The following is a 25,967-nucleotide window of genomic DNA, read 5'->3' on the forward strand; positions in this document are numbered from 1 at the left end:
TTATGACTGGTTTATTTGGGGTTGTGTTCCCCACCTCCCTCCCCACCTCCTCTTCCTGCCAGGGAACCACTGTCTGTAGAACTAGGGTACAAAGGACAATCTATTGCTGCTTTTGAGTAGTAAAGTGAGCAGACATAGGGACAAAACCAGAATACAAAGTATTTCTCTTGCCCTTTCTCTCCAGCTGTGCAAAGAAACTACCTGGAAGTTTTGCAGGACTGGACTGAGCTCTCCTATGTAAAGAGAACTGTGTACAGCGCTGGGGAGGTCAGGGCTTTGTACCGCTTCCCTTACTACGTACCCCTTAGTACTAGAAATATCACCTCAACTACAGTAGATGTGACAGGGAGAAGAACACACACTGTTAAAGTTCTTCTATTACTCTCTCCTTAAACAAGAAAGTAATTTAGCATTATACAAGACTGTACAACATCACTTCAATAAATAATAAGACAGCTAACTACACAATATGAGCATGAATATCAGCAGTGATTTATTTACATTCTATTCACCTAAGAAGTTTTGCCTATTGCGAAATCTTAGAAAACAGAGGAAATTATAGTGCTAACACAGTTAATCAAAAGCTGAAGAATATGGTCTATTCCTGAAAAATAGAAAATATAAAGACAAGTATTTGGCTTCTTAATATTTTCCTCCCAATTTTTCCCAGTCTAATCTCTGCAATTGCTTGTATACTCAAAGGAGGACAAAACAATGAATTGCAATTTTGTTTTAAATCAGTGGTACTTCTAACAATGAGTACAACACTTTCTGCAGTACATACACATTTTATGTGTGATGGAGGAACTCTGCTGAACTACATTCTCATCTGTGTGCTTAGAGAAATCATAATGTCATGCTCCCTCGGCAAGTGTATACTGTTCCTAATTCAAGGAATTCTCTAGTTCAGACTATTCTAGACATATTTTAGCATGAACCCTGAAGTTAAGCAGAACAATAAATTTAACTAAAAAGAAATCCTTTTATTAAAAGTTGTGCCACTCTATTATCTTTAGTTATATTTACAATGCAAGCCTTTAATCTTAAGTAGCACTGAACAGTGCCAAGAAGGTGGTTGTAAAATTTTAAACAGACCAACACAGTAATAGTCTGAATGCATCTCTTTTAATAAAAGTAGTCTTCAAGTACCAAAAAGCCAATGCTGTGGGGGGAAAACTGTGAGGATGAACCCCAAAGACATTCTAGTCCTGCCACGTTGGAGTTTTGAGGAGCTACTAATCCATTGTTATCTAGGACAACAACGACTTATTAATTCTCTCTACTATAGAAGTAGATACTTTGTGCATTAAATTTTACCAGCTCATGTACAGTTGTCCAGGGTGAACAGTCAGAGCTTCTACGAAAGAGCTTTTAAGAAAAGATCAAAAGCCATCTCCTTCTCCATCTTCAGCAAAAGGCCAAAAATACAGGCATAATATGCTTGAATTACACAATTTTAAATCACAAAAACTAAAACACTCTCAAAAAAATGATGTTTAAGTATTTTCATTACTAAAAATTATTTTCCTGGAATATAAGCCTTACTATGTGTCATTCCAGCAATAACTTGCTGCTTTTATATATTTTAAAAGCTGATCAAAATGAAGGTCAAGTTCAATTTACTCTACAATCCTTCTTCTAAAGGAGAGCGTACTAAGCATTGCTACATGAATCTCTTCAAAATTATGCTAAATGTGCCAGGCAAAAGCTCATTCTGCCCTACAGCGAGAGCTCCCCCACTTTGCCATGCACATGCAGGCTGGAGGCACGCGTTACTGTGAAGCCCACCAATGAAGTCCACTGCCAGCACCGGGACATCTATATGCATGTTTGCACTTTCAGGCTCCATACACAAAACCAAGACTGCCACACCACTAAAAAAAAAAAAAAAAAAAAAAAAAAAGTGTGCTGATTGACGAAGAGGAGGGTGGAAAGAGTGGAATTCTTGTTTAGGAATTTGGAAGCATGTGCCCGAGAGTAACACCTGCAGTAGTCTGGTTTGGGAAGAAAAAAGGTTACACATGCAGGGCCTAGAAAGCACCAGTTCTGCTGTCTAGGATGACACCTGAGAATGTGCAGCCTGGAAGACTGTGTGTGAAAATACTCCCACAACATTTCCAAGCACTGGCTAATTCTGTAAGACTAGCTGCAAACATGAGTACACTTAAGCAGCTTCAACAGCCTTTTTTTTTACTTTTAAAATAAGAGGTCTACAGACTTCTTTTGGAGACTCAGTACTCAGAATGTGTAACTGAAGCTCAGAACTTTCCTGACATATACTGTGTTCTTGCCTCAGAGAGGCCCATACTTAAACTTGTAACCTGAATGCTTTTTAAAAAAAAAAACCACACTCCTGTAATCAAGGTATTTTTTATTTGCCTTTCTTTTAAAGAAAGAGTAAAGATAAGCAACAGAATAGATCAAGGTGCAGTAAGCAGAAAATGTTTAGAAGCCAAGAAGGCCTAAACTATACTGTACAACACAGCCTTTCTACTTATAAACCTCTCCTGTTAGACGTCCATCATTGAGCTAAATACTTACATTTTTACAAGAGAGGCGTGCAGGAGAGAAGGCGAAGAAGAGAAATACTGTAGGTTCCAAAAATGTAAACTAATGTTGCAGGAGAATATAAAATAATTGCACCAAAGCATACCCCCTCAGATACCTAAAATCACAGCAACAAGACTGGACAGGACCTGTAATTAAGCACGGAATACAGCTGATTAGGGAAACGCCTACACCCAACCTCCACCCCGCAAAAGAAAAAAAATCAAAGAAAAAAGGAAGAAGGAAAAAAAGAATGAAGCCAAAGATGTTTCTTAACTGGGCATCAACTCAAACTGATGTAAACAAAATGCTGAAAACCAATTCCAGACACAAGACAAATGGGTGTCACAAAACAGTAGCGCAGATATATAAACATTCTGAGAATACCAAAAATATTACTTCATGCTGGAGAATAACAGGCATCTAAGCAAAATAGGACCATATTTAAGAATTATACAACACAGAACATGCATAAGGCATGAGAGAACAGATTAAAGTCCACCCCTCCTTCCCCAAATAGCTACCTTGGATCCTTCAGAGAGAAAACGTTTCAAAAAGAAAGGAAATGTAGACTTTTCAGGGTGAGGCACAGCAGCTTTTAGAGCCTATTGTGCAATCACTGCTTTTCCCCCACTCGAAAGACAGAACTAAATTAAAACTTAAGTTTAAATTGCCTTTCTACAATACACGTATCCCACACTACACCACTCAAAAATAGCATCAGTTTTGAGAGCCATAATATTTATATGATCCACAATAATGTCTTTAACAAGAAATTCACAAATATAACACAGGGAGTTCCCCATCTTTAAAATTAGAGAGCAAGTTAAAACAATTTTGTGCTTAACACAGTCTCCTCACTCCAGCTACTGGAAGCAAAATCTCTACACATATAAACGCTTAGATCTGATGTTCACTTTTACACATGATAACATTCTAGATTCCTAAAACCAGCACGCATTTGAGTTAACATCTGGCAAAGTTCTGGTTTGCAGCTTACGTTTATTTATCAGACTATATATGGTAATAACTGGCTGGTGCCATTTCTTTATGCAGAATAAGACTTTTCAGACATATGATATAAATTAAACACACCAATTTGAGATCAATCATATGTTAATGTATCAAGAGCACACGGCTGTTTATATTAAGACTCCAAATATAAATACTTAGGTATCTTAACCAAGAGATATTTTAAAGACTTCCCTTAATGAGATCTTGTTTTCCCCCTCTCTCACCCAAATCTGTAAGTCATTAATAACTACAGGTAGATCAAATGAACTAAATGCTCTGAAATTACTGTGTTTCTTAGAACAGCTATACTTGCCATATGCTGGGACAATAACCTAGGAAACCACCAAAATATCCAAATAAAAGTTCATGAGAAAACTTCAGCATAGGTCTACTGAACATGGTCTTTAGCAGACAAACTTCTTACCTCCAAATATCGCTTCCTTTAGAAAACATGGAGGACTTGATAACTTCCGGAGCCATCCATGCGTAAGTCCCTGCCGCACTCATTTTGGTTGTTCTGTGCCACTCTCTAGCCAGACCAAAGTCTGTAATCTTCAGAGTTTTATTACTAATGTCATCGTGTTCCATCTTCTCTAGCAACAAAACTGCAAAAGATTGAGTTTGTAAATTAATGCAACGGGAATCAAATCAAAATATCCAGTCCTGTTATTAATATCACATACAACTTGTACTGCACAGATAATTGTATACTTTAAATGTTGTGAAAATACTAATGCAATTTTTATAAACATGAAGGTTTTTGATAATTCTAACCTACTCTAAGCTACAAAAGCAAGAACACCTACAGTACTGTGAGTTGTTTATGCAACTGTGTGAGCAAATATTAAACTAGCACAAGAAATCCACTGTAGAGAGATGTAAAGTAAAGCATGTAAGTTGAAGAAAGTCCAGAATCCTAACGTCAAACTGATGATGACAAGATGTGAAAAAGGTATTCATTTTGGAATGAGATTCTGAAGTAATAAAAATAGCAGTAGTAGTAAAACAAAAGAAGTGTGAAGAATTGTTATAAAAGATTTTTAAAAAGCAGGACACATTATGTCACTGTATAAAATCCATCCTTAATACCGCATCCAATCTTGGTTCTTATTTATCTCAAAAAAGTATATAAGAGAACTGAAAGAGGCACAGAGAAGGACACAACCAGGGTGCTCAAAACAGCACGTCCACAGGTACAAGGAATGGTTAACAGACAAGGGGTCTTCCCCCAGGAAAAGAAACAGCTGAGAACAGAATCTTTAACACCACCTAAGGAAGAAAGCTATAGGTAACAATTGTTCACAGTTCTTCAACAGAAGAAACAGACATCATTGAGCAAAATTAGCAGATAAGCATCAAACACGTGGCAGTCATTCAGACAACACACAGGTAGGTGAACTTTTGAATTCTTGGCATAGTATGTGAATACTATTATTTTGCATAGATTTAAAAAGTGCCTACACAAATTCATAGACAACTCCATAAAAAGCATTTAAATCAAAAAGTGGGTTTAAGTTCAAGAAATCTCTGGGCCACAAATCAGCACAGGTGGGAGAACATACCAGAGGAGTCAGCTTGGCTTAGGAGTCCACAACTGGCAACAGGACACTGGACTCACATCAAATCCATGTTAAGTTATACCCACCACACCTTTGTGCTTGTTAAAGAAAAATTCCCTTTTTTTGCTGTTGCATCCTACAGAGTGTATTAAGTGTCTGACTTGTTCATAACACAACAGCATTGGCAGAGTTGTAATACACCTTCACAAACTAGTATTGAAGAGAACTGGGTTATTGTGCTAGGGCTCTCAAGGAGAATGACAACAGATGCAAAGGAGTCTTTATTAATACACTATAATTTTAATTGCATAGTAAGTTCCTCTGTCACTGTCTGTTGTAGTAACTGTTAGCTTTGACTTTCTATCAAAATTATCTCCCAGGACAAAGATCAAAGGTTACATTACAAATAAGAATAATCATAAATGCATGTGTTTTCCAACTATATGTACAGCAAAAAAGAGTGCAGCAAACCCATTAATAAAAAAGCAGATGAAGAATTACCTTCCCTTACAGAGGAAAAACTGATAATCTTGCATTTACAATTGCAAGAAAACAAGTTTACTGGTACAGATTAATTACACTCTAACAAATATGTCCAAAAATGACATCAAATCTAGATGAAAAGAGAACACACATGCCATTTTCAGTAAGCTTCTTAACACGGAGTAGAAGAAATGAAGACAAAAATGGTATAGACAGACCAAGAGCTCACCAGTCGGCACCACCAGCACAAGTTAAATTACTGCTAGAGTTTTTATATTTTTATACTTGAATCAAAGACCTATTGTTTGCTATTCCATTTCAAACATGTTCAGCAGAATTCCTGACATTCCTTGACAGCCAATGTGACCGAAACCAAAAACAGTCAGTCTTGCAAAAGGTAATAACTGGCACGTGGCCAAGTTTCATCCTACAAAGAGACGACATTTCTTAGCAGTTCAAACTTCCCTTTCCGGCCAGTAGCCAGGAAAACAGCAATACTATGCACAGATTACTTAGCAGCTGGGTAGTAAAAATGCTTGGCATAGCTGAGTAGCGCTCTGTGAAGTGCTTCCCCCGCAGCAACCCAGCAACCTTTGCTGCAGCATCCTTCTGCACAGCCCCATGGCCTCGCTGGCTGCTGACCCCCAAGGAGTCACTTCTGCAGCATTGTGCTGACCCTCTTCACTCAGCCCCCACTTGGTTCTTTTTCAAAGCCCTTAAATTACCTTTTTTTGGACTCCAATACACCCACAATATTAAGTTGGCTAACAGCCAGTTGAGCACTTTCTGATTTACTTCAACATTTTTCAGACTTCTTGTTTTCCGCAAAGAATAAAGCTCGTACTTACATTAGTTCTAACATTCTGACAAACACAGCCTCAAATATTTAAAAGTAGATAGGCTATTTGAAAATAAACCTACCCAAAACCCCAGAATTAGATTAGGAACACAGAAGTGTAGGAAAATCCTACAACCACCTCATTTATTTTGACATAGGCAAAATCAGAGACTGTGACTATTTCTGAATGATTCAAAATTTAAGAGAAGGAGACTAAGTCAGATTTGAGAAGACCACTTTGTGCAAACTAGCATAAAACTTCATCTTGGACTGTTATTCAAACATTTCATGTGCTACAGCCATAAATAACTGTTTGACTAAATATTTTAAGGTTGTGTATGCTCCCTACCAGTTAGACTATATTTTTCAACACACCTCCCTCTGTGACTGTACCTTTCTGCAATGAGATCAAGGGGAAAATAAATTTATTAACATCATAGTAGCAGAGGTTAGGGTGTCATATATCAGGCACTCTTCGAATATGAAAGCACATGGGAGCACATGCCCAGAACCATTTACAGCTGGGGAACAAAGAGAAGTTATTGCATGCTATTTACAGTAATTCAATGAAATATAAATCTATAGGTTGAAGATAAAAGACAAAGAAACCTTGACTCAGAGAGGAAAAAAAAAAAAAAAAAAGAAAAGAACAGAAAAGAAAAATACAAATGCTATGTAGTAAAGTGGTATTGAAATTTGTGGATATGATTTTTTGTATGTCCTAAAAATTAAAAGTTTTGACAATGGAACAAAGGTATATTTGGATTTTAATAGCATCCTTAACAAAAATATTGCTATTTAACCATACAGATGGAAAAAACGTTATACACTTCAGTTGTCTAATGTAAATAAAAAGAATATGGAAATCCACTTATTATTCATTCTTGTTTAATGAAGGATGTAGCTCATAGAATTATGAAATAATTTAGGTATGAACAGACCTTGGGATGTCAACCCTGCCCCCACTCAGAGCAAGACTAATGTTGTAAAAAGTGTAAATCTACTATCAAACATTTTGAGGAATCTGTAAACTTATGACAGAACAAAAGTTAACATTATCTGTATTCAAAACAACTGTATTGTGTTCACTCAACTATAGACATTAACTTAAATGTCATTTTAGAATAGATTTCAAAGAAAACTAATAAAGGACGGTAATAAGGGACATCAAGGCATAGAAAAAACAGCAATATTATGGCAGAGTTACATCACAAATAGCTCATGCGACAGTAATCCCATTTTATCCTGACAGATGGTTTCTTAGAAAGAGATAAGGTAGCAGACAAGTACCTTTTAGGAAGTTAAATCATACAAACAGAATAAAGATCATTCAAATAATTCTGCATAGCAGTTGTATGAAGGAAAATCTTGAGACAAGTTATCAGGATAAAATGAATCATCACTAGGAAGCATGTTTGCTTCACATGCAGATTTGCAATCAGAGTAAAAATACAAGGAGTGTTTCAAGAACTGACAGCAAAGTCAGAAGATACTGCCTACTCTGAAGAAGACCAGATCATCATACTAGAAAATATGCAAAGTTGGAAGGAATCAATCATAAAACCTACAGCTATAAAGCAGAGGTGAAAGAAGGCAACAAGGATGTATCAGTAGAATCATATAAAGCATAAGACCTCATACAAAATGCTGGATGACCAGAACTTCACATATATATTCAACAACAGGAACTTAAACTGGAGCAGATGCAGAAAACAGAAGTAGTCAGGAACATGTAATGTATTTTATCTAGATAAATCAGAAGAGCTTTTGCTAGGCTAAACAACTGTCAAGGGCAGTTATGAGAACAGAAGTTAGCCATATCTAGAAACAGGATACAGATCTACAGCACTGGTGCTCTTATCAATAAAATACGTTCCTAGGTGCTTTGGCTGATCCATCTTACTGGGATCCTTGTGATTAAACTCAGTTCTAGATCTGGAGCTACCAGGGTGGGGAAAGGCTCATATCAGATCTCAAGGTATTGCCTCTTTCCTCCAACCTCCCTTCAGCCCTCCTCTGAAGTGTAAAGCAGAGTTTACTCCTCAAAAATGTCACAAGATCCAACATACACTCCTATCAAACCTAATGATTCCTGAAATAGCAATGCTAATAATCTTTCCTGCTTTCTTTCAGCATCACGAGTTAGAGCTGGAGTCTTTTTCTACTAATCTTAGGGCACACTGCAAGTATTTTATGGTGTAACAGTATGCAGATAAGATGTTCTGCACACTTTTACAAACTCTATCACATAGTTGCCCAAGACTGTGACAGAACTGTACCTGCTGAGCCAGCTGGTAGTTCCCAAGTCCATGTTCTGATTAAAATAGAACCAGAAACATCTCTCTGATGAACCACTACTGTTCCCATACAAGCTGCTCTCTAGTCAGGAAAGGCACAGAATTGCTTGAAAAGGAGGCAGAAGCCCCAGTAAAATCCCACTCAAATGCTCCCAGTCCCCCCTACTCTTTCCTGTGCCATTCCCTTTCCACCACTCCATCTCCAGACTCTCCCCTCTGGCAGTAATGCTTGGAGCTACTGAGAGCAAAAGGTAAGAGATCAACTGCAGCAAGATATGGACAGATAGGCTGTAACCATTCAAGAAATAACAGAAAATAGCGCATTTAGACAAAAAAAAATCCTGGGGTGCATGCCTGGTCTACCAAATGCAGACAAGTCCAGAACTATACCCCCAGTGCTTTCAGGACTAAGCTTAAACTCTAGAGAGGAGCTGAAAGAATTTGTTCAAATCACAAGCATTTTGATTAAAGCATAATTTTAAATAAAGGCTCACATTCTTGCCTCACCTTCTCTCCTTTTTATTTCTTAAAATTCATGTAGCTTAAGAAACGTTATTTACAGCAAGCCTGAGGGAAGCCTGGACAGACTTTGTAGTTGGCAGTACATGCAGGCAACCTTCACCAGGTATTAAGCTCTTTGATGCTACTCTTTTAATACAGGTTATTTCCTACAGTCCTACTTTTCTTTTTGTTACCAAAAATTATAAATTGTATTTCTCCAACCTTATCTATCTTAAAGTCCCCATTTAATATAATATTTCATTTGACAAGCTGCTTGAAACCTAAAGACTTTATGCAGTTAAAATCAGCTTTATTTCTTAATGTACTCTAGCACTTTCAGGTGACCATTTTAAATTATTAGCTATTTAAATCAGTTGCATAAATAAGGTATTCTGAGAGAAGCCAAATCAAAGGATTAACTTGAATACCTTTTTAGTAGTTTAGATGTACTGAATTTAAACTATCTTTTGATGCTTAATTAAAAAAAAAAAAAAAAAAAAAATCGAAATAACAAGTGCTTTGGGACCTGATGTGATGCATCCCAGAGTCCTGAGGGAATTGGCTGATGTAGTTGCCAAGCCATTCTCCATCAAAATTTGAGAAGTCATGGCAGTCAGGTGAAGTTCCCGGTGACTGGATAAATTGAAACATTGCACCCATTTTTAAAAAGAGTAGAAAGGAGGACTCAAGGAACTACCAACCCTTCAGTCCCACATCTGTGCCTGGGAAGATAATGTAACAGATACTCCTAGAAGCTGTGCTAAGGCACATGGAGGACAGTGAGGTGATTCAGGACAGCCAGCACGGCTTTACCTCTGGGCAAGTCCTGATTGACCAACCTAGTGACCTTCTATGATGGAGTAACTACATCAGTAGACAAAGGAAGGGCTACGGAATTCATCTATCTGGACTTCTGTAAAGCCTTTGACATGGTCCCTGTCACGAAATATTACACGGAGGCACCCCGAGGTTAATTTAAGGGACAACAGAGTCCACAACAACCTTTATTAAACCAGTGAGAAACAGGGTTTTAGCACTCCACAAGTGACTTAAATACAGGTTCGGATATCAGTTGAGGAAATAATTTGAAGGGGCAGCAACTAATACAACAGGCGGTCCACAGTGTGCATGCACGTGGCTGCACCAAAACAATGCCGGAGCCGGCCCTGGGTCGTGGAGAAGCACACACTTGCCAAACACGGTGCAGGATTATTCTTTTAAAAGAGATACACATACTCGTAGTGAGTACGGGAAGTGTGCACTTGTGATTCCACGAGGGTAAATTTATAATACACTCACAATTGTGCGAGGAAATAATTTGAAGTGCACGTGCAAATGTGCACGGAAAATATATGTGCAAATGTGCACGAAAAGTATAAATGTACTCGCAATCCTGCGAGAAGTTTTACTTACACACGTGGTGGCAAGGCAAGCGGAGTCTCCATCCCGGGTAGCTGGGGGGGGCCCGTGGCTCCCGGCGGCAGTGGCCAAGCTCGTGCTCCGAGGGACCCGCACAATGGGCGGAGTCGCCGACGAGAATCCCGTTTTTATACTGGCTGATCAGATCTGACTTGTAGGCATTCTAGAAGCTTCTCTGCACCCCCACACTGGAGTGGGTGCCCCTGAAGCCTCCAAAACATCCCCCACACTGGCTCCTTGACACTCCCTTCTCATAATGGCCCTAGCCAGGGTGCTCTGGGGCCAAACAAAAGAAGCTGTTAGCCTCAAGTACCAGAGAAAGAGGGAGATGTGCCCACTCCTTCCAACCTGAAGGAGGGAGGGGGGTTGCATTCCACCACAGTCCCCTCCACCATCCTTCTCTTGAAATTGGAGAGGTATGGATTTGAAGGGGTAGACAAGGAACTGGCTGGATGGTTGCACCAGAGAGTAGCGGTCAATGGCACAATGTCTGGATGGAAACCAGTAACAAGTGGCGTCCCTCATGGGTCAGTACTGGGACCAGTACTGTTTAATATCTTCATCAATGACAGAGACATTGGGATCAAGTTGCACCCTCAGCAAGTTTGTGGACGACACTAAGCTGAATGGTGCAGTTGACATGCCTGAGGGACAGGATGCCATCCAGAGGGACCTGGACAAGCTCAAGAATTTGGCACATACAAACCTCATTTGGTTCAACAAGGCCAAGTGCAAGGTCCTGCACCTGGGTTGGGGCACTCCACAGTACCAATACAGGCTGGGGGATGAAGGGATTGAAAGCAGCCCTGCAGAGAAGGACTTGGGGGTACTTGTGGATAAGAGGCTGGACACAATCTGGCAACATCCACTTGCAGCCCAGAAGGTCAATTGCATCCTGGACTGTATCCAAAGCAGCGTGGTCAGCAGGTTGAGGGAAGTGATTCTGCCCCTCTACTCTGCTCTGGTGAGACCCCACCTGGAGTCCTGCGTCCAGCTCTGGAGCCCTCAGCAAAGGAAAGACATGGAACAGCTCTGCTGTGAGGAGAGGCTGAGAAAGTTGGGATTGTTCAGCCTGGAGAAGGCTCCAGGCAGACCTTACTGTGGCCTTTCAGTACTTAAAAGGTGCCTATAAGAAAGATGGGGACAGACTTTTTAACAGGGCATGTGAAAACAGGACAAGAGGTAAGGGTTTTAAACTAAAGAAGGAGAGATTCAGGCTAGACATGAGGAAGACATTTTTTACAATGAGGGTGGTAAATACTGGCCTAGGTTGCCCAGAGAGGTGGTAGATGCCCCATCCCTGGAGACATTCAAGGCCAGGCTGGATGGGGCTCTGAGTAACCTGACCTTGTTGAAGATGTCCCTGCTCATTGCAGGGGGTTGGACTAGATGACCTTTGGAGGTCCCTTCCAACCTCAACTATTCTATGATTCTATCTTCTCCTATCCTCTTTATACTCTATTTATACCTTCTACTATACCTTATTCTCTATTTTGTTGCTACTAAAAACAAAATGTTAAGCAACTATATTCTCTCACATTAGTTATTTTCCACTGACTTCTTCTTGCTACCTTATCTACAGTTTGCTAAATAGCTGACTATTATGGTTTTCACAAATACAAGCTATTTAATAGCATAGCTACTTAAGTTACTATGACTATAGGTAAGACCGCTTACATGCCCACGTTTACCACCATTGATAAAGCCATTCTTAGAGAATACCAGAAAGAAAGATATTATACTATATTCCTCTGCTTACAAGTAGAGATTATTCTGAAAAAGCTGCTACTGTCACCTGCCCCCCTCCCCCCGGCCAGTTCCCTCTCCAACTGTTTGCACGTGAATCTGGTTCCTGTTAATTCACTAAATCAACATGTAACAAAACCAGCTGGCTACCTTGTATCTTTACCTGGGAACTAACAGGCAGAAAACAAAAACTTAAAGGTTGCATATTTAGTCAAGGAAACACAATACCTTGTCAATATTAAAAGACCTGCCTCCATTTTGTGGAGCTGTTGTTTGGTTAAGATTGTAATTAGAAACTAAAATTTCAACACTACTTATAGAAGCCATGCCCAGTTTTTAAACTGCCAATTAACTACCACAGTGAAAACAATAACTGACCAGGACATCTTAAATACATGCAAAAGATGATATATTTGTCTGTACAGCATTGCTTCTTAAATATCTTACTTTTCTCCTATGGGTTCTCAGGATAACAACTGTTATTCTCCTCTCAGTCGGTGTCTGTCAGATTGAAATTATCTCACTAGATTAAGTTTAGAGCTCACCATCAGAAAGAATTTCTTCCTTTAAACACTGATTACAAATGCAGGAGACATTTACCTACTTTTTATTATAGTGATACTGTGCTCCTCTTTCATCTACATCCCTTTATAGCAGGCATATAACCATTTCTTCATTTTCACACTAAATTGAAAGCAACCCAACGACACTTTGTTCTTAAACATATTTGTCTAAAAACACCCATCTTAAGAAGGAAAAAAAAAAAAAAAAAAAAAATAATAATCCTATCTCACAGGAGCCAACATATATTAAAAAAAAAAAAAACAATCTGAACAAAGTGTTCCCAATTGGAAAGCCAAAACAAGACAAGACTTGACACAAAGAGTCCTTGACAGCATATACTGACAGATACGCACCAACCCCATAAGAAAAATACAACCCACAGAGGAACAAGTGGCACAAGAAAACCACCAAAGCATTAGAATGGCACGGAGTCACCTGGCTATCTGCAGGAAATGAAGGGAAGAGAGAGAGAGAGGGATTAGATATTTCAACAGCTTCAACACACCTTGCAACACCATTTTTTGCTTCCCCTTCACTTCTTTAATAACTATTCTTAACGCAACTTAGGGCAAATGGAAACTTGAGAGAAAGAAGCAGTTTTAACAAGTTACTGGCACAGGCTGCAGATGCTGCAAGTCATTTTCTGCCTGCCACTTGTGCTTCACTTGCTGTTCAGGTAGTTCTGTAACGCAAACTAGAAATTTCTATTTTGTCTTAAGAGGAAGTACCAGAGGTAACACACATTTCAAATAATCATCATTTAAACAGTGGATTCTGAAAAGGCAAGATTTAGATATTGCATCAGCAAAAAAATCAAAAACAGACTGTACATTAAGTGTTCTCAAGCTCCCTGTTTAATAAAATCTTAAATTTAGTTCTATTTAAATACTACATTCAAGAAGTTACCTCATTACAGCAATTCCTCCATAATTTTACAATCACATGGAAATCAATCGACACTGAAACTTAGCTTTAAGACTCGAAACACTCCATTGTGCGGCACGTACCAGGAACTTCCATACTTATTTGAAACAATAATTACTTTCTTTTAAGCTTCCTTCTTTGCTTGCTGTTAGTTTTTTAAAGGCAGCTACGCAATAAAAACAGTGACCAAAATGCAGGTAGATTAAAAAGAAATACTAAGAACAACTGGTAATAATAATTAGGTGGTAAACCAGTCAATTCTGAGATATTCTTGTAGTTTCAAACTCTATAGAACAAAGTGGCTGCGTATCCATTCCTTAAAGAACACCACCTTTGTTATGAAATGGTGATTCTAATGAACTTGTTCCTATTCAAAAAAAAAAAAAAAAAAGGAATAAAAAGAAAAAAGGCAGCAAGGCAAACTAAAGCTATTCTATTCAAACTGCAAGAGGAGTCTTAGCCAATATATATCAGATACAGTTTCCTCCAATAGAAACTTCCAGAAAACACATTAATCACCTTCCTATCCCAAATTCAAGACCTGTCCATTTCCTTCAAAACAAAGTAAATCAATATATACCATGTGACATACAGAATTCACCAGGGCAATGCAGCTGAAGTTTATCATCTCAAAAATGGCAACCAGGGGCAAGAGCTGACAGAGGTTCCTGTCCTTCAGACCTAACAAGTTAACTGTCATTAGTCAAATAAGTTTTTGAAGATTTAATTTAAAAGAACAAGAATATTTCATTCAAATTTGGTTTGGAATTTTTTTTTTAAGTAAACAGAACATGACTTGAGGCACTCTGATATTTGAAGCTAATCAGGGGAATGCACAGCTTCTGAACACACACAAGTATTTACAATGTTGGCATATTTTTCCTGATCATAACATACTACACTCAGAAATTACATACTTCCTTGTTGCTTTATTTTTTTTGTGATCTATATGAAGGTGTATTTGGTGTGTTGAAACTAGAATATTTAATGTACAAAAATATCACTTCCAAATCAAAGGAAGAAATGTTTAATATAACTATATAGATACATACATAGAAAATTAAAAACACTTTCTACCTTTAAAGGTGACTTACTAACCAAAATGAAGTATAAGGGTGTAGGCTGATGTCACAACTAAGACAGTAAGAGCTTGGTGTCGCTAAAATACTTACCTTAACCTTCTCTCCACTTATAGCCCCTCACACTCACAGCTTTCCCCCCCCACCCCCCGCCACCGAATCTACCAATTGGGTAGTCTTGGGAGACTCAACTAGATAGCTCAGCAGAAAATGAAGCCTGCAAATAAAACAAATTAGAGTAGTTCTCTGTGGGATCCCTCAGATTATTTAACCCAGACCTACTGACTGTGCAGGCAGGGATGAGCAGAATCCAGTGATGCATGGGAGGGGGAGAACCTGTGCCTGGAGATGAGTGGGGGAGCCTCTGGCACAGGTGGTGGCTGAACGAACCCACACGTGGCCTGCTGTAGTGAGGGAGAAGTCAAGCAACGCTTCAGAATTAATAGATCTAACCCTTTTACATCTGTTTTTAGTCAGAGATGTAAAGATAGAATCCAGCTTTGCTATTTTTTTCCATCATTAAATAATCTTTGATGAAATTTACTATGGGAAAGAACCAGTTGAATTAACTGAAGACAAAAACATTTTCTCTGTCCCCTTGAAGATGCCTACTGCTTTGAATCCAGACAAACTCTGAGGGCAGATGCTTTGTCAAGTTTAGTTGTTAAGTTCCCTTAGAACCTCACCAGTTAATGTGAAACACCTTTAATATAATTTCTATGATAAATTTTAATAGGTTATACTCCATAAAGAATTCTGACTTAGGTTGTCAGTTTCTTTTAAACAGAATATTTGAAAGAGCCTTACTACTTTAAAACAATTTTTTTCCAAACAAACTGTTTCAAAACAAAGCAGAAAAACAAAACAACAACCACCAAACAACAACAAAAAGAAACAGCCTGGGTTTTTGAGCCAACTTTTTTGTTTTAAATACAAAACTTGGGAGAAAAAAAAAAAATAGTTCTGTGGAGTGGAAGGATTCCTGCATTCAATCCTTGCAATTTCTTCAGTAGCTGAGGAATAGCCCCTCCTGACTGTGCATTTCCAAGAACTCTGATATTTTTTAGTAGCAAAGGCAAAACAGTTATTTTGAAATGAGAACTCTGCAAACTTCGTAGTGCTCTCTTTCTCTTGGGAAGAGAAAATGGAAGGGAAAACCTGCTCTTTTGACTCAATAATTAGCATGGCATTCAGCAATGAGTGGAAAAAATACATTTTTTTCATTTTTACATGACACATGAGGAAATAAACTCAATTAGTTTCATGAAGAACAGTGGCATCTAATCCTGATTTAAAAAAAAAAAAAAAAAAATCACAAAACTGCCCAAACATTTAGAACTAAAGTATAATCAGTTCCAAGGGTTAATTTGTCCCATAAAAAACTCACAGTAATGAAGCAGTTACTCCTGCATTTTTGAGAGGGAGGGCTGGCTTATCAGCTCCAAGTTAATAGCACACCTGCCAAAACACAGATTTTAGTCGCTATGACGAGAACAAAGCATGATTATTCAGCCAACACTGGCATGTCTAAGACTGATTTAACTGGAGCTATGACCCCACACACACACCAAAAAAAAAAAAAAAGAAAAAAGAAAAAAGAAAAAGGTTAAACTTGGCAGGAAGCTCCAAGAAGGAAGAATACTTCTGTGGTGACATTATACAGATACGTAATTTTTCCATTTTACCATATATAACCCATGACTTCAAGATGCAGTAAGTGGGTCAAAATTTAAATATCCACTTACTTTCAGTTGCTGATCTGAGATAAGCTCTCAGTAACATGGTCAAGCAAGGTAAAAATGGTGAAATTAGTTTTAAACTGTTAATCGAGGAATGCACACTTATGACATCAGTTGTTACTTTGGTACTGCTCGTATAGTCAGCCAAGTCATTTGGTATTTAATATATTTTACCTTTATATATAATCTATACTTTTGTTGCCTTCAATACCTTAATTTCATTTTTAAGAAAAATAAATCTCCAACAAAACAAACAAAAAAACCCCAAAACACCAACCAACCAAACAAAACCTAAGCTCAAAAATAATGCTATTTAGAAGCGTTATTACTGAAGGTCATTGAGATGACTTCCAATGCTTTAAATTTTAAGACATCATCAGAAATAAAAATTCAAGGATAGATATCATCCATACTGCAAACACTCCTTGTAAATGTTCATTGTACAAGGCAGTCGCGTTTTAGAATTTGAAACACTGAAACAAAACAACGTGTATGCTTGGTGATAAGAAAACTTACAGGCTGCAAACAAAAAGCCATTCTCTTCTAAGGTCAAAGAAACCACAAAACAGCCTTGAACATCCAAATACAGTTCAATGGTGTGTTACTTATGTTCTTTTGAGGTCGCAGAACATAAATTTTTAATGGAACTCTTAAGATTTGGTAAGAGGATTCAAAGGTATTCAATGTGCTTGCAGTCCCAATAGGGGAAAAAAAATAACTGAGTTTTCAGTTACAGATATCTCAAATTCTTCCAAAATTAGGCTAATATTATCGATGCCTAAATCCCAACGCCATTTTGCATTGTTTATTTAAGTACAATGCCTCATTTCACAAGTGTTAGGGTCAGCAGTTAAACTTATTTCTCAGTTTTAGTGGAGTCAACAAAATTGTATAAGTATTTTAACAGCTAATGGGAGGTATTTAGCGGCCTGTTTTTCCATTGACTTATGTGGAAATGGTTTGCTCACTCAGTGCAGTTTTCATAGGCAGGTAGGTATGTGACTATATCCTTAAGGTACCAGCTTTAAAAAAAAAAAAAAATAGAGCCAAGTAATGCAAGTCTTCTTTAATATATAAATATTACAAACACTTTAATCCAAAGTCCTACACTTCAATTTCTAATGCTACCCCAAAACAGAATGGTCAGCAAATGCGACATTTTGTTGTGACTCCTCATGTTGGACATGAAGAGATCACCAGAAACCTTGATGCAAATGAGCCTCCTGCAGAAATCTGCTGGGAAAGAGTCCAACATGGAGCAGGAAAAAAGAAAAAAACTTCCCACAGCTGTATACCAAATCACTTGGTGTCTTACAATGAGAGAGAGAACAAAGACAGGGAGGGAAGAAAGACATGAAGAACCAACCAAGACCCAGAAAAAGATCAAAGTATTATTATTCTTGAATTAATAATCCTACCTGTTAAAGATGCAAAGAGTCTTAACAACGAATAAGGAACAACTCTGCAGCTGTCAGATGGACATCGTTGGGGAAACATTAAAATGAAAGTCTGTATTAAAAATTAGTTCTAAATAAGGGTATTGAAAATTAATGGGTTTAAAACTAATTATATTACATTTAGCAAGTGTTTTATCCTAGAATATTGTTGGGAGCATTAAGGACTATATGTAAATATACTTGAGCCTTGTTACATTTGAGGGTATTCGTTCTAAATTAATGAGCATTTTTTCCCACCTGTTAATGCCCAGACTTGAGACACAGAAAAACATCAAATGCTAGCAAATTTAGAAGATAATAGATCAAGGTCAAATAAACGGCTATTGCAATTAAGACTTCATCTACAAATAAAATAATTGCTGGATGCTGTTCCTCCTCTGGAAGCCTACAGACTGTACAAACAAACATTGTGCCACAGAGTAGTAAGACTAGATGTGATTCGGTGTGATTCACAAAATTTCATTTGAAAGATATTGTATTAAAATCATTAAGTTCCTGAATATTTATTTTAAATGCTGAAACATATCCTTTAATTGGAAATAAGCAACTACGACATTTTAGTGCTAGGTATTTCTACCGTAGACTGAGACAACTTGAGCAGATATTCAACATTGTCCTTTCTTGAATTGCAGCATCCCTTTCTGAACACAAAATACACAATGTATTTACATGTAGCAAGCAAATATATCAAGTGAATATAAAACAGGCATAAAACAAAGAATTTCCTTTGATGAACTGGGAGAAGATACACTATAGCTCAAGGCAGCCAAGCATTTGCTGCTCCCACAGAATCTAACAGGCCTTCAGGGTCTCTAAAAAAAAAATAAAATCTCTATCTACAAAGTCTGAGCACGCATCAAATAATGAAGCAAATTACTAGGAGCAATGTTTTATGAACTACAGTAGAACATTTTCAAGTGACATAACTATATTCAAACAAAAAACTTACTAGAATTCAATGGCATGCTACCTTTTAATAGACCTTCAAAAGAGAGATGCCATATCCCAAACTGACAAAATTCTGCAATCCTACCACCATTTGCATGAGGGTGATTTGATTTTTGGGGTCTGGTGTTTTTCTGCTATACATTTCCAGATGCTTCAGGATGTACGACCAGTTCTTATGTTGCAATGCAGCAGCATTATCTTTACAGCAAAACACAAGGCAGGGCTACTGCCACTCACAGAGATGAGATAGGAAGCCGGTGTACCTGGAACAGTTTCTAGCTTTATGCAATTTAAATAATTAAGAATAGTGCAAAGCATTTGAGTGCCATGACTTCCTATATGAACACAGCATGGAAAACCACAGCATAAGAACTTTAAACTGGTAAATAACTTCTGGCCCCACCGTTTTATCTGACTGACATTAGTCGAAGCGATACCATGTTCTCAGAGATATGGTTCCTACGGTTTCATGAAATCAGCTGCCTTACGGAAGAGGAACTGCAGTTAGCTCTGCCAGGGAGAAAAAAAAAAAAAAAGTTCATTCCTCTCCAGAGCTCAGAGAGGCAGGCCAGTAGGAGTTTTGGAGCTAGCCAGGCAATACATGCAGTTTCAGACCCATTATGGCATGTGCAGCCTGCTATAGGAGGTGCAGGAGTCACACAGCCTTGAAGGTGGCCACCCTGGGACACTGGGGGTGCAGGAGGGAACAGAAGAGCAGCAGTTCCACAAAGGAGAATGCCACGAGGAGGGGAGATGTAAAACACATACCAGTAGAAAATGAAGTTTACTAGTTTTGTTACAGTGTAACAGGTGAGCAGTAATTGGCACAGTGGTATTGACACAAACAACTCAAGTTTCACTGCCTTTAGAGGACATGTCAGAAATATATTTCCAGACAAAAAAAGTTGGGTTGAAACTCCATTCTGCTCAAAAGCCATCTCTCTTCTCCCTCAAAACTACCAAAGACCACATAATTTCATTTTTACTTTTCTTGGTAACTGTACATTAGAAGATACTGAATTTTCAAGCATTTAGTAAGATCTAAGCAACCCTACAGCTCTACTTGTGATGTGAACAAGTCGTCTCTCTTCAAAACCAAGCCAAGAAAGAAATTATTCACCCCACTGGTTTCAGAATAAATCGAATCTGCTCAGGAGGTGGCAGATAGGCTTAACTCCAGTTTCTTGCTCTTTCTCTCCCCAAACAGCTAGCGTAAAGGTGCTAGGTGGAAAAGTTAGAGGCAAATAGTTTTTATGAGTTCTTGAAAACCTACCCCTCTTATTGTAAAGGTGTTTAACAGTTTAACTTAAGCAACCATGGTACAAATAACCTGTAAAAGCAAAGAACCAGAGATAATTTGTTCTTGCTTTTCTCAAAACTCCAAGGCATCTTCCCTTATCAAAAGCAACTGATTCAACAGTTCTGTCAAACCACATCACACTTCCTTTTGAGGTTTTAAAACCAAATTATTTCTATTTTCCAAACGTTTTTCATGAGACTGGTTTGAAGAATGTCACATTAAAGTGGATTGTTGAATTGCAGTTTCACTGTTCTCTTGTATGTTTGATTTGTTCAGATTTCAAGTGTTACTCTCAGTATTGTCACCTTATTCAACAATCCTTGAAACTCAAGCTGTCCTTGACGGTTTCAAAAAGTGATATAAAATCAACAAACTTCATAGAGCTGAGGGTAGCAAAGGATCCCGGGATGTCGGAGGAGCTGGTGAAAGCCATAGCAAACTGAACCCTACTTGCATATCCATCTACAACAAATGAGTACCGAGTACTTTATCAGTATTGTGTTAGTACACACAATCTGCACTTAATCAACTTTGTGCTTTACTTGTACTCTTGGATGGGCCTGTGGGGTAAGCAAGAGATTCAAAACCTTTTGTAACGCTTCCTACAAGTACACAAAGTTAATGCATTAGAGATAAAGTGCTTTTATTTGTTTTTTAATGCAGAAGTACTGCACAGTCTGAAATCAATCCCAGAAACATGAACCTCTGCTTTCTCTACACTAGGCTGTAGAAAATAAAAACCTTGCAAAGTCTATCTGAACTTATTACTAGCTTTCTTCAGAATACTAAAAAATAATCAGAAAAGGCTGCACCAAGCCCTTAAACAACCATAGGTCTCATAACTAACAAGGTGTCCTTTGCCCAGAAGAAAGCAATTTGATTCCCCTAGAGAAAAAAAGTTGCCCTTTCAAAGAGTCAGCAAAACAGTTGAGATGTACTAAAAAAACCATATGTAACTATTAGTGTCCTGTCTTGTAGATGAATTCCTGGGTTTTGTTTTTGTGGGTTTTTTTTTTTGTTTGTTTGTTTTGTTTTGCAGTAAAACTTAACCTTTTCATAATTAGCTGTCATGCTTAATCAAGACTAAGTTTGTACCCAGGAGATATAGTTGAGAATGTTTGTATTTTCACAGTTTTTAAGATATCTGCTTTTCAGTCAAAGTATCATTTAATTCATAACTCCTTGACTACTCATGATGGTTTGCAAAACTTCAAATTTTCTTTCAAACTTTTTCTTCAGATTTTAGATAGTTAAAGTCCACCTCTTAATCCCTAATTGTAGATTATCTCCTTAATCTATAAAGTATACCTAAGAATACAAGAACTGCTTATGAGGAAGTTACGCTCAAAATAGAACATGTTCTTTTTCAGAGAAACTTTGTACCCTGTCACATACACAAAGTTTCACAAAGCATCCAAAATTTGCAAAGCAACATTAGAGACTATGGTTACTGTGTTTCACTTCATCACACCTAACCAAAGCTGAAAGAGTTATTTACACCTTTGTTTGGTCTACTTAAGAATAACATTAAAACATTACTTTTATTTTCCATGGACTCCAGAATTGAGGAAACTCTGCTACCAGCTGAACTCGCCCTTACTTCCTTCTTCAGCCCTCACAACCAAGTCTGTTAGTTTTTCTTCCCAACATAGAAAAGATTTCCCAATCTATTTATTTCCTTTTTCTTGCTTTATCAGAAACAAAAACCTTTTCGTACCTCCCAAAAGCAGCCCAAGGACACTTGTGCATACAAACCTAGACGGTCATTGCTCATAATAAAACCTTGCTGCTTTCATGGCTCTTCCATTCTTAGAACCTTCTCTCCAGTCATGTCAATTTGGCATCAGCAAAACTGCACCAGCTATGATGTCCTATAGATCCCAACTCCATAAAATTGCTCAGAGAGAAATAACACAAATGCCTTTGAGATGCTTGCTCTGCTCATTGCCTGCCAACGACAAGGCCAGACATACACCCTTTCCAGATCAAATATACTGGTGGAAGGGGGTGCCTTCCCCTGTCTGGAAAAATTAGTTCCTGCCTATTTGCTAGGGAAATAGGTTGGTGATCATTCCTTACCATCCCATGTTAAGGGCAGTCATTTTTCCAGCTCCTTCTTAACAAAAATAACTAAGCTAGCACAAAACTGATACATTCTCGTCCTACCTAAGGCTGCTTAATGGAGAGCACCGAACCGCCATCATTAGCAGTCCATGGAGAACAGTGATGAGCAGCTGAGGAACACTGCAGCCAGATGCATCTCGCAGCCACAGCTGAACTGTTACTATCCACACCAAGCAATTCAATCGGTCAACCCTGGCAGCTTTCTGTTCCCACTACATAAGACTGGAAAGGACTGTAGTGAAAGAATGCAGTGAAATCTTTGATGAATAGATGAGTTAACAGAACAGGGGATATTGTCTTGATTAGCAGTCATTTTAAATTAATGTTGTTGAACTTAAGTACTATGATATATTGTACCACCAGCACACCATTGTCTTCCAACATTATAATTTAGTTGGATGATCAAGAGAAATAATTCCATTTAGCATATTCAATATCATTCTCAAGCTTTGCTAAGATTAAGAAATATGGATGAGAAAACTAAGTAGCCAAGTTAGTGCTCACGCAACAACATTTAGTAATAAAAAGCAGTAAACAGGCACATATGCTGAGGTTATAATCAAAAGTATATTTTTTACATGTTCTGCTATTATCCACAGAGATGTTAATGGTAATCAGTTCACAACGGTCACCATCTCAGCTCTACATGCTATACTAAACCATAGGGTTATTAATTCATTTCAGACACAGACTTTGCCATTGTCACCTTAGGGGGCCAGTGTGCAGCAACCCACTTTGTCTAAGGAAAGGCACTAAATACTCAAGGTACAGCAGCTCACTCTGTACACAGCAGCAAACTCAGAAGGCACAAGCTTCCCACAGACGACTTGCTAGAAATTAAAGTGTTGACCATGACCCTAAAGGTAAGTTCCAGGAGTTCACCATCTTGTACTAAAAACAGAACCACAAACGCAGATGAACTAGGTCCTTTCTTTATCAAACAAATAGTGAAAGTATTCTCAGGAATGGTCCCATGACTGAGCCTTGTCTTAACAACCCATGCATGATGACCTTCAAGACACACTGCAAAGGCCTTTAAACAAATTGCTTCAAACTTGAATGGAGCTTTTTTTATTTCTACTGAACTAGTTCAGGACTCTTAACTAGGGGCGGTGGGGCGGGGGAGATAACATTGTTGCAATTTGGACCATGCAGAACAAAAAGGAAAGAGTGCAATGGCTTCACACATTTACAGAAGCACCTAGATTTCCACTTTCAGGTCACTAATTCAAAACACAACTATAACGGTAAGTCATAAACACTTCTAGTAACCCAGCCTTCCAACACCAAGGCTGCCAAAATCTTTGATGTTCTTGTATTGACAGGCGGACCAAGGATGGCATGAGTTGAGCAACTGCCTCACTCTTTCAGGTGCTTTTGTCCGTGCCAACAGATGAAAGCAAATCTGGCAACTGCACAAGTGTTTCTACTCGTTTTAAGCTACTGTAATTTCTACATCAGTGTTCACTAAGTGAATGAATTGTAGCAATGCTGAAGCCATGCAATGAAGAACAGCGGGTCTGTAACCAGCTCACAGCAGCTAACCTGCCGCCAGACCCAGGTTCTGCCAGACGGTGCCCAAGCCGCCCAGCTTGCAAAACCCACCTCCTGGTGAAACCGGACTCCCGGACCGTGCCCGTCCAGGCCCGGCCACACGTTTCCTGAGCGAGCCGCCCACCGCCGGGCCGCGACCACGCCAACGGCCAGCGCCGCCGCGCCGCGCCCCCCGCCGCGGCGGAGGAACAGCGAGCCCCCGGCTGCCGCCTCACCGCCCGCAGCGGCCCGAAGGCCCCTCCTCACCCCCCAGCTCCCCTGGTCGGGACTCACTGTTGCTCGACTTGAGGTCCCGGTGCAGGATGGGCACGATGGCCTCGTCGTGCAGGTAGAGCATGCCGCGGGCGATCTGCACCGCCCAGTTCACCAGGATGTGCGGGGGGATGCGGCGGCCTCCGCGGGCAGCCCCGGCCCCGGGGGCGGCCGCGGCGGCCAGGGCCCTATTGAGGGAGCCGCCGCGGGCGAACTCCATGACGAGGCAGAGGTTGGGCTCCCGCAGGCAGACCCCGTGCAGGGCGATGATGTTCGGGTGCCTCAGCATGGAAAAGAGCTTGGCCTCCTGCCGCACGCTCTCCGCCGTGGCCGTGATGTCCTCGTCGGGGTCCTGCCGCGCTGCCTTCACGGCCACCTCCTGGCCCCGCCAGGTGGCCCGGTACACCTTCCCGAACCCCCCGACGCCGATGATCTCCTGCAGCTCCAGGTGCTGGAAGTCGATCTCCGTCAGGCTCCCCGCGGGATTCCCCCGCCCGCCGCCGGTCCCCGCCGCCCCGCCGTGGGGCTGGCGGGTCACGTAGTTGGCGGGGAAGATGCCGAGGCGGTGGCGGATCTTCCCCGCCCACCAGCCGTCGTCGCCGGACACGGCCGCGTCCTGCGACAGCACCTCCACCACGTCCCCCCGCCGCAGGCTCAGCTCGTCCTCACCGTTCGCCTCGTAGTCGTACAGCGCCGTCCACAGCGGGCACGGACCCCCGCCAGCGGCCGCCGCCCCGGCGCCCGGCACAGCCATGGCAGCGACCTCAGCCCCGGCAGCCGCCAGCGCTGCCAACGCGGGGGCGCCCGCCCAGCCGCATCCTCACCTGCCGCCGCCGAGGGGGAGCCGCGGGAAGGGGGAGGGGTGGGGGCGCCGGTCAGGGGGAAGGGGCGGGGCCCGGGGAAGGGGCGGGGCGCTCCCGGCCCCGTCGCCGCCGCCGGGCTGCGGCAGGTAGGGCGCAAGCGCGCGCGCGGGGAAGGCGGGGAGGGGAGTGGCGGTGCCCCCCTCCCTCCCGCCTCCGCGCCCTGCCCCCGGGGATTGGCCACCGGCCGTCACGTGGGGCCGAGCGCTGGAGGCGGGTTGGGGGGCGGCGGTGGGCGCGGGCGGCCGGCGGGCGGCCGGCGGGCGTGCGGGCAGGTAGGTGCGCGCGCCCGGCCTCCCACGCGTGCAGACTGGCAGGCTCCGGCCGCCGCGGGGGGCGGGGCGGGGCGATCGCAACGGTCCCGTCCGGCCAGACGTGAAGGCACCGCCGGGCCCAGCCCGCCGCACAGCGTCGTCCCGGGAGGGCTGGGGCAGAGGTGGCCAAAGCCCGCCCTGCGCGGAGCCGGGAAGGGTGCTGGGGTGAGCCGGTGGCCACGGAGAGGTGGCAGCGGCGTCTCGGTGCAGGCCGTCCTCAGGCGCCCGCCCCGGGTTGCTGTGTCCTTCGCGGGCGGCAGAACAGGTCGAGGGATTCGTGCCTCTGCCAGCAGCTTCCCCTCTCCTTCGTTGTACGGTGTTGGGACTTCACCAGAATAAAACCCAAGCAGTTTCTGAAGAAACTGAACTTCCTCGGTTGGTGTTTTCCCTTCCTCCCGCCCCGCCACTCCTCGTCTCCGGCCCCTGCTCGCTGTCCCGTCCGCGCACG

The 25,967-nt window shown here is 40.8% G+C and overlaps 1 protein-coding gene across 1 annotated transcript in view; it reads right to left on the bottom strand.

Annotated features, from left to right (window-relative positions):
• Nucleotides 1–25,217, bottom strand: part of MAP3K21 (mitogen-activated protein kinase kinase kinase 21) — a 41,203-nt gene extending 15,986 nt beyond the window's left edge. The window contains exons 1-2 of the mRNA XM_082049240.1: nt 24,367–25,217; nt 3,986–4,166 (exon numbers count right to left, since the gene is read on the bottom strand). Of these exons, the coding sequence (XP_081905366.1) occupies nt 3,986–4,166; nt 24,367–25,099 (914 nt within the window). The 5' untranslated portion in view covers nt 25,100–25,217. The remainder of the gene's footprint in view (nt 1–3,985; nt 4,167–24,366) is intronic.
• Between the last annotated feature and the right edge of the window lie 750 nt (nt 25,218–25,967).

Source organism: Streptopelia decaocto, assembly GCF_964273445.1.
Source record: "Streptopelia decaocto genome assembly, chromosome: 3".
NCBI lineage: Eukaryota > Metazoa > Chordata > Aves > Columbiformes > Columbidae > Streptopelia > Streptopelia decaocto.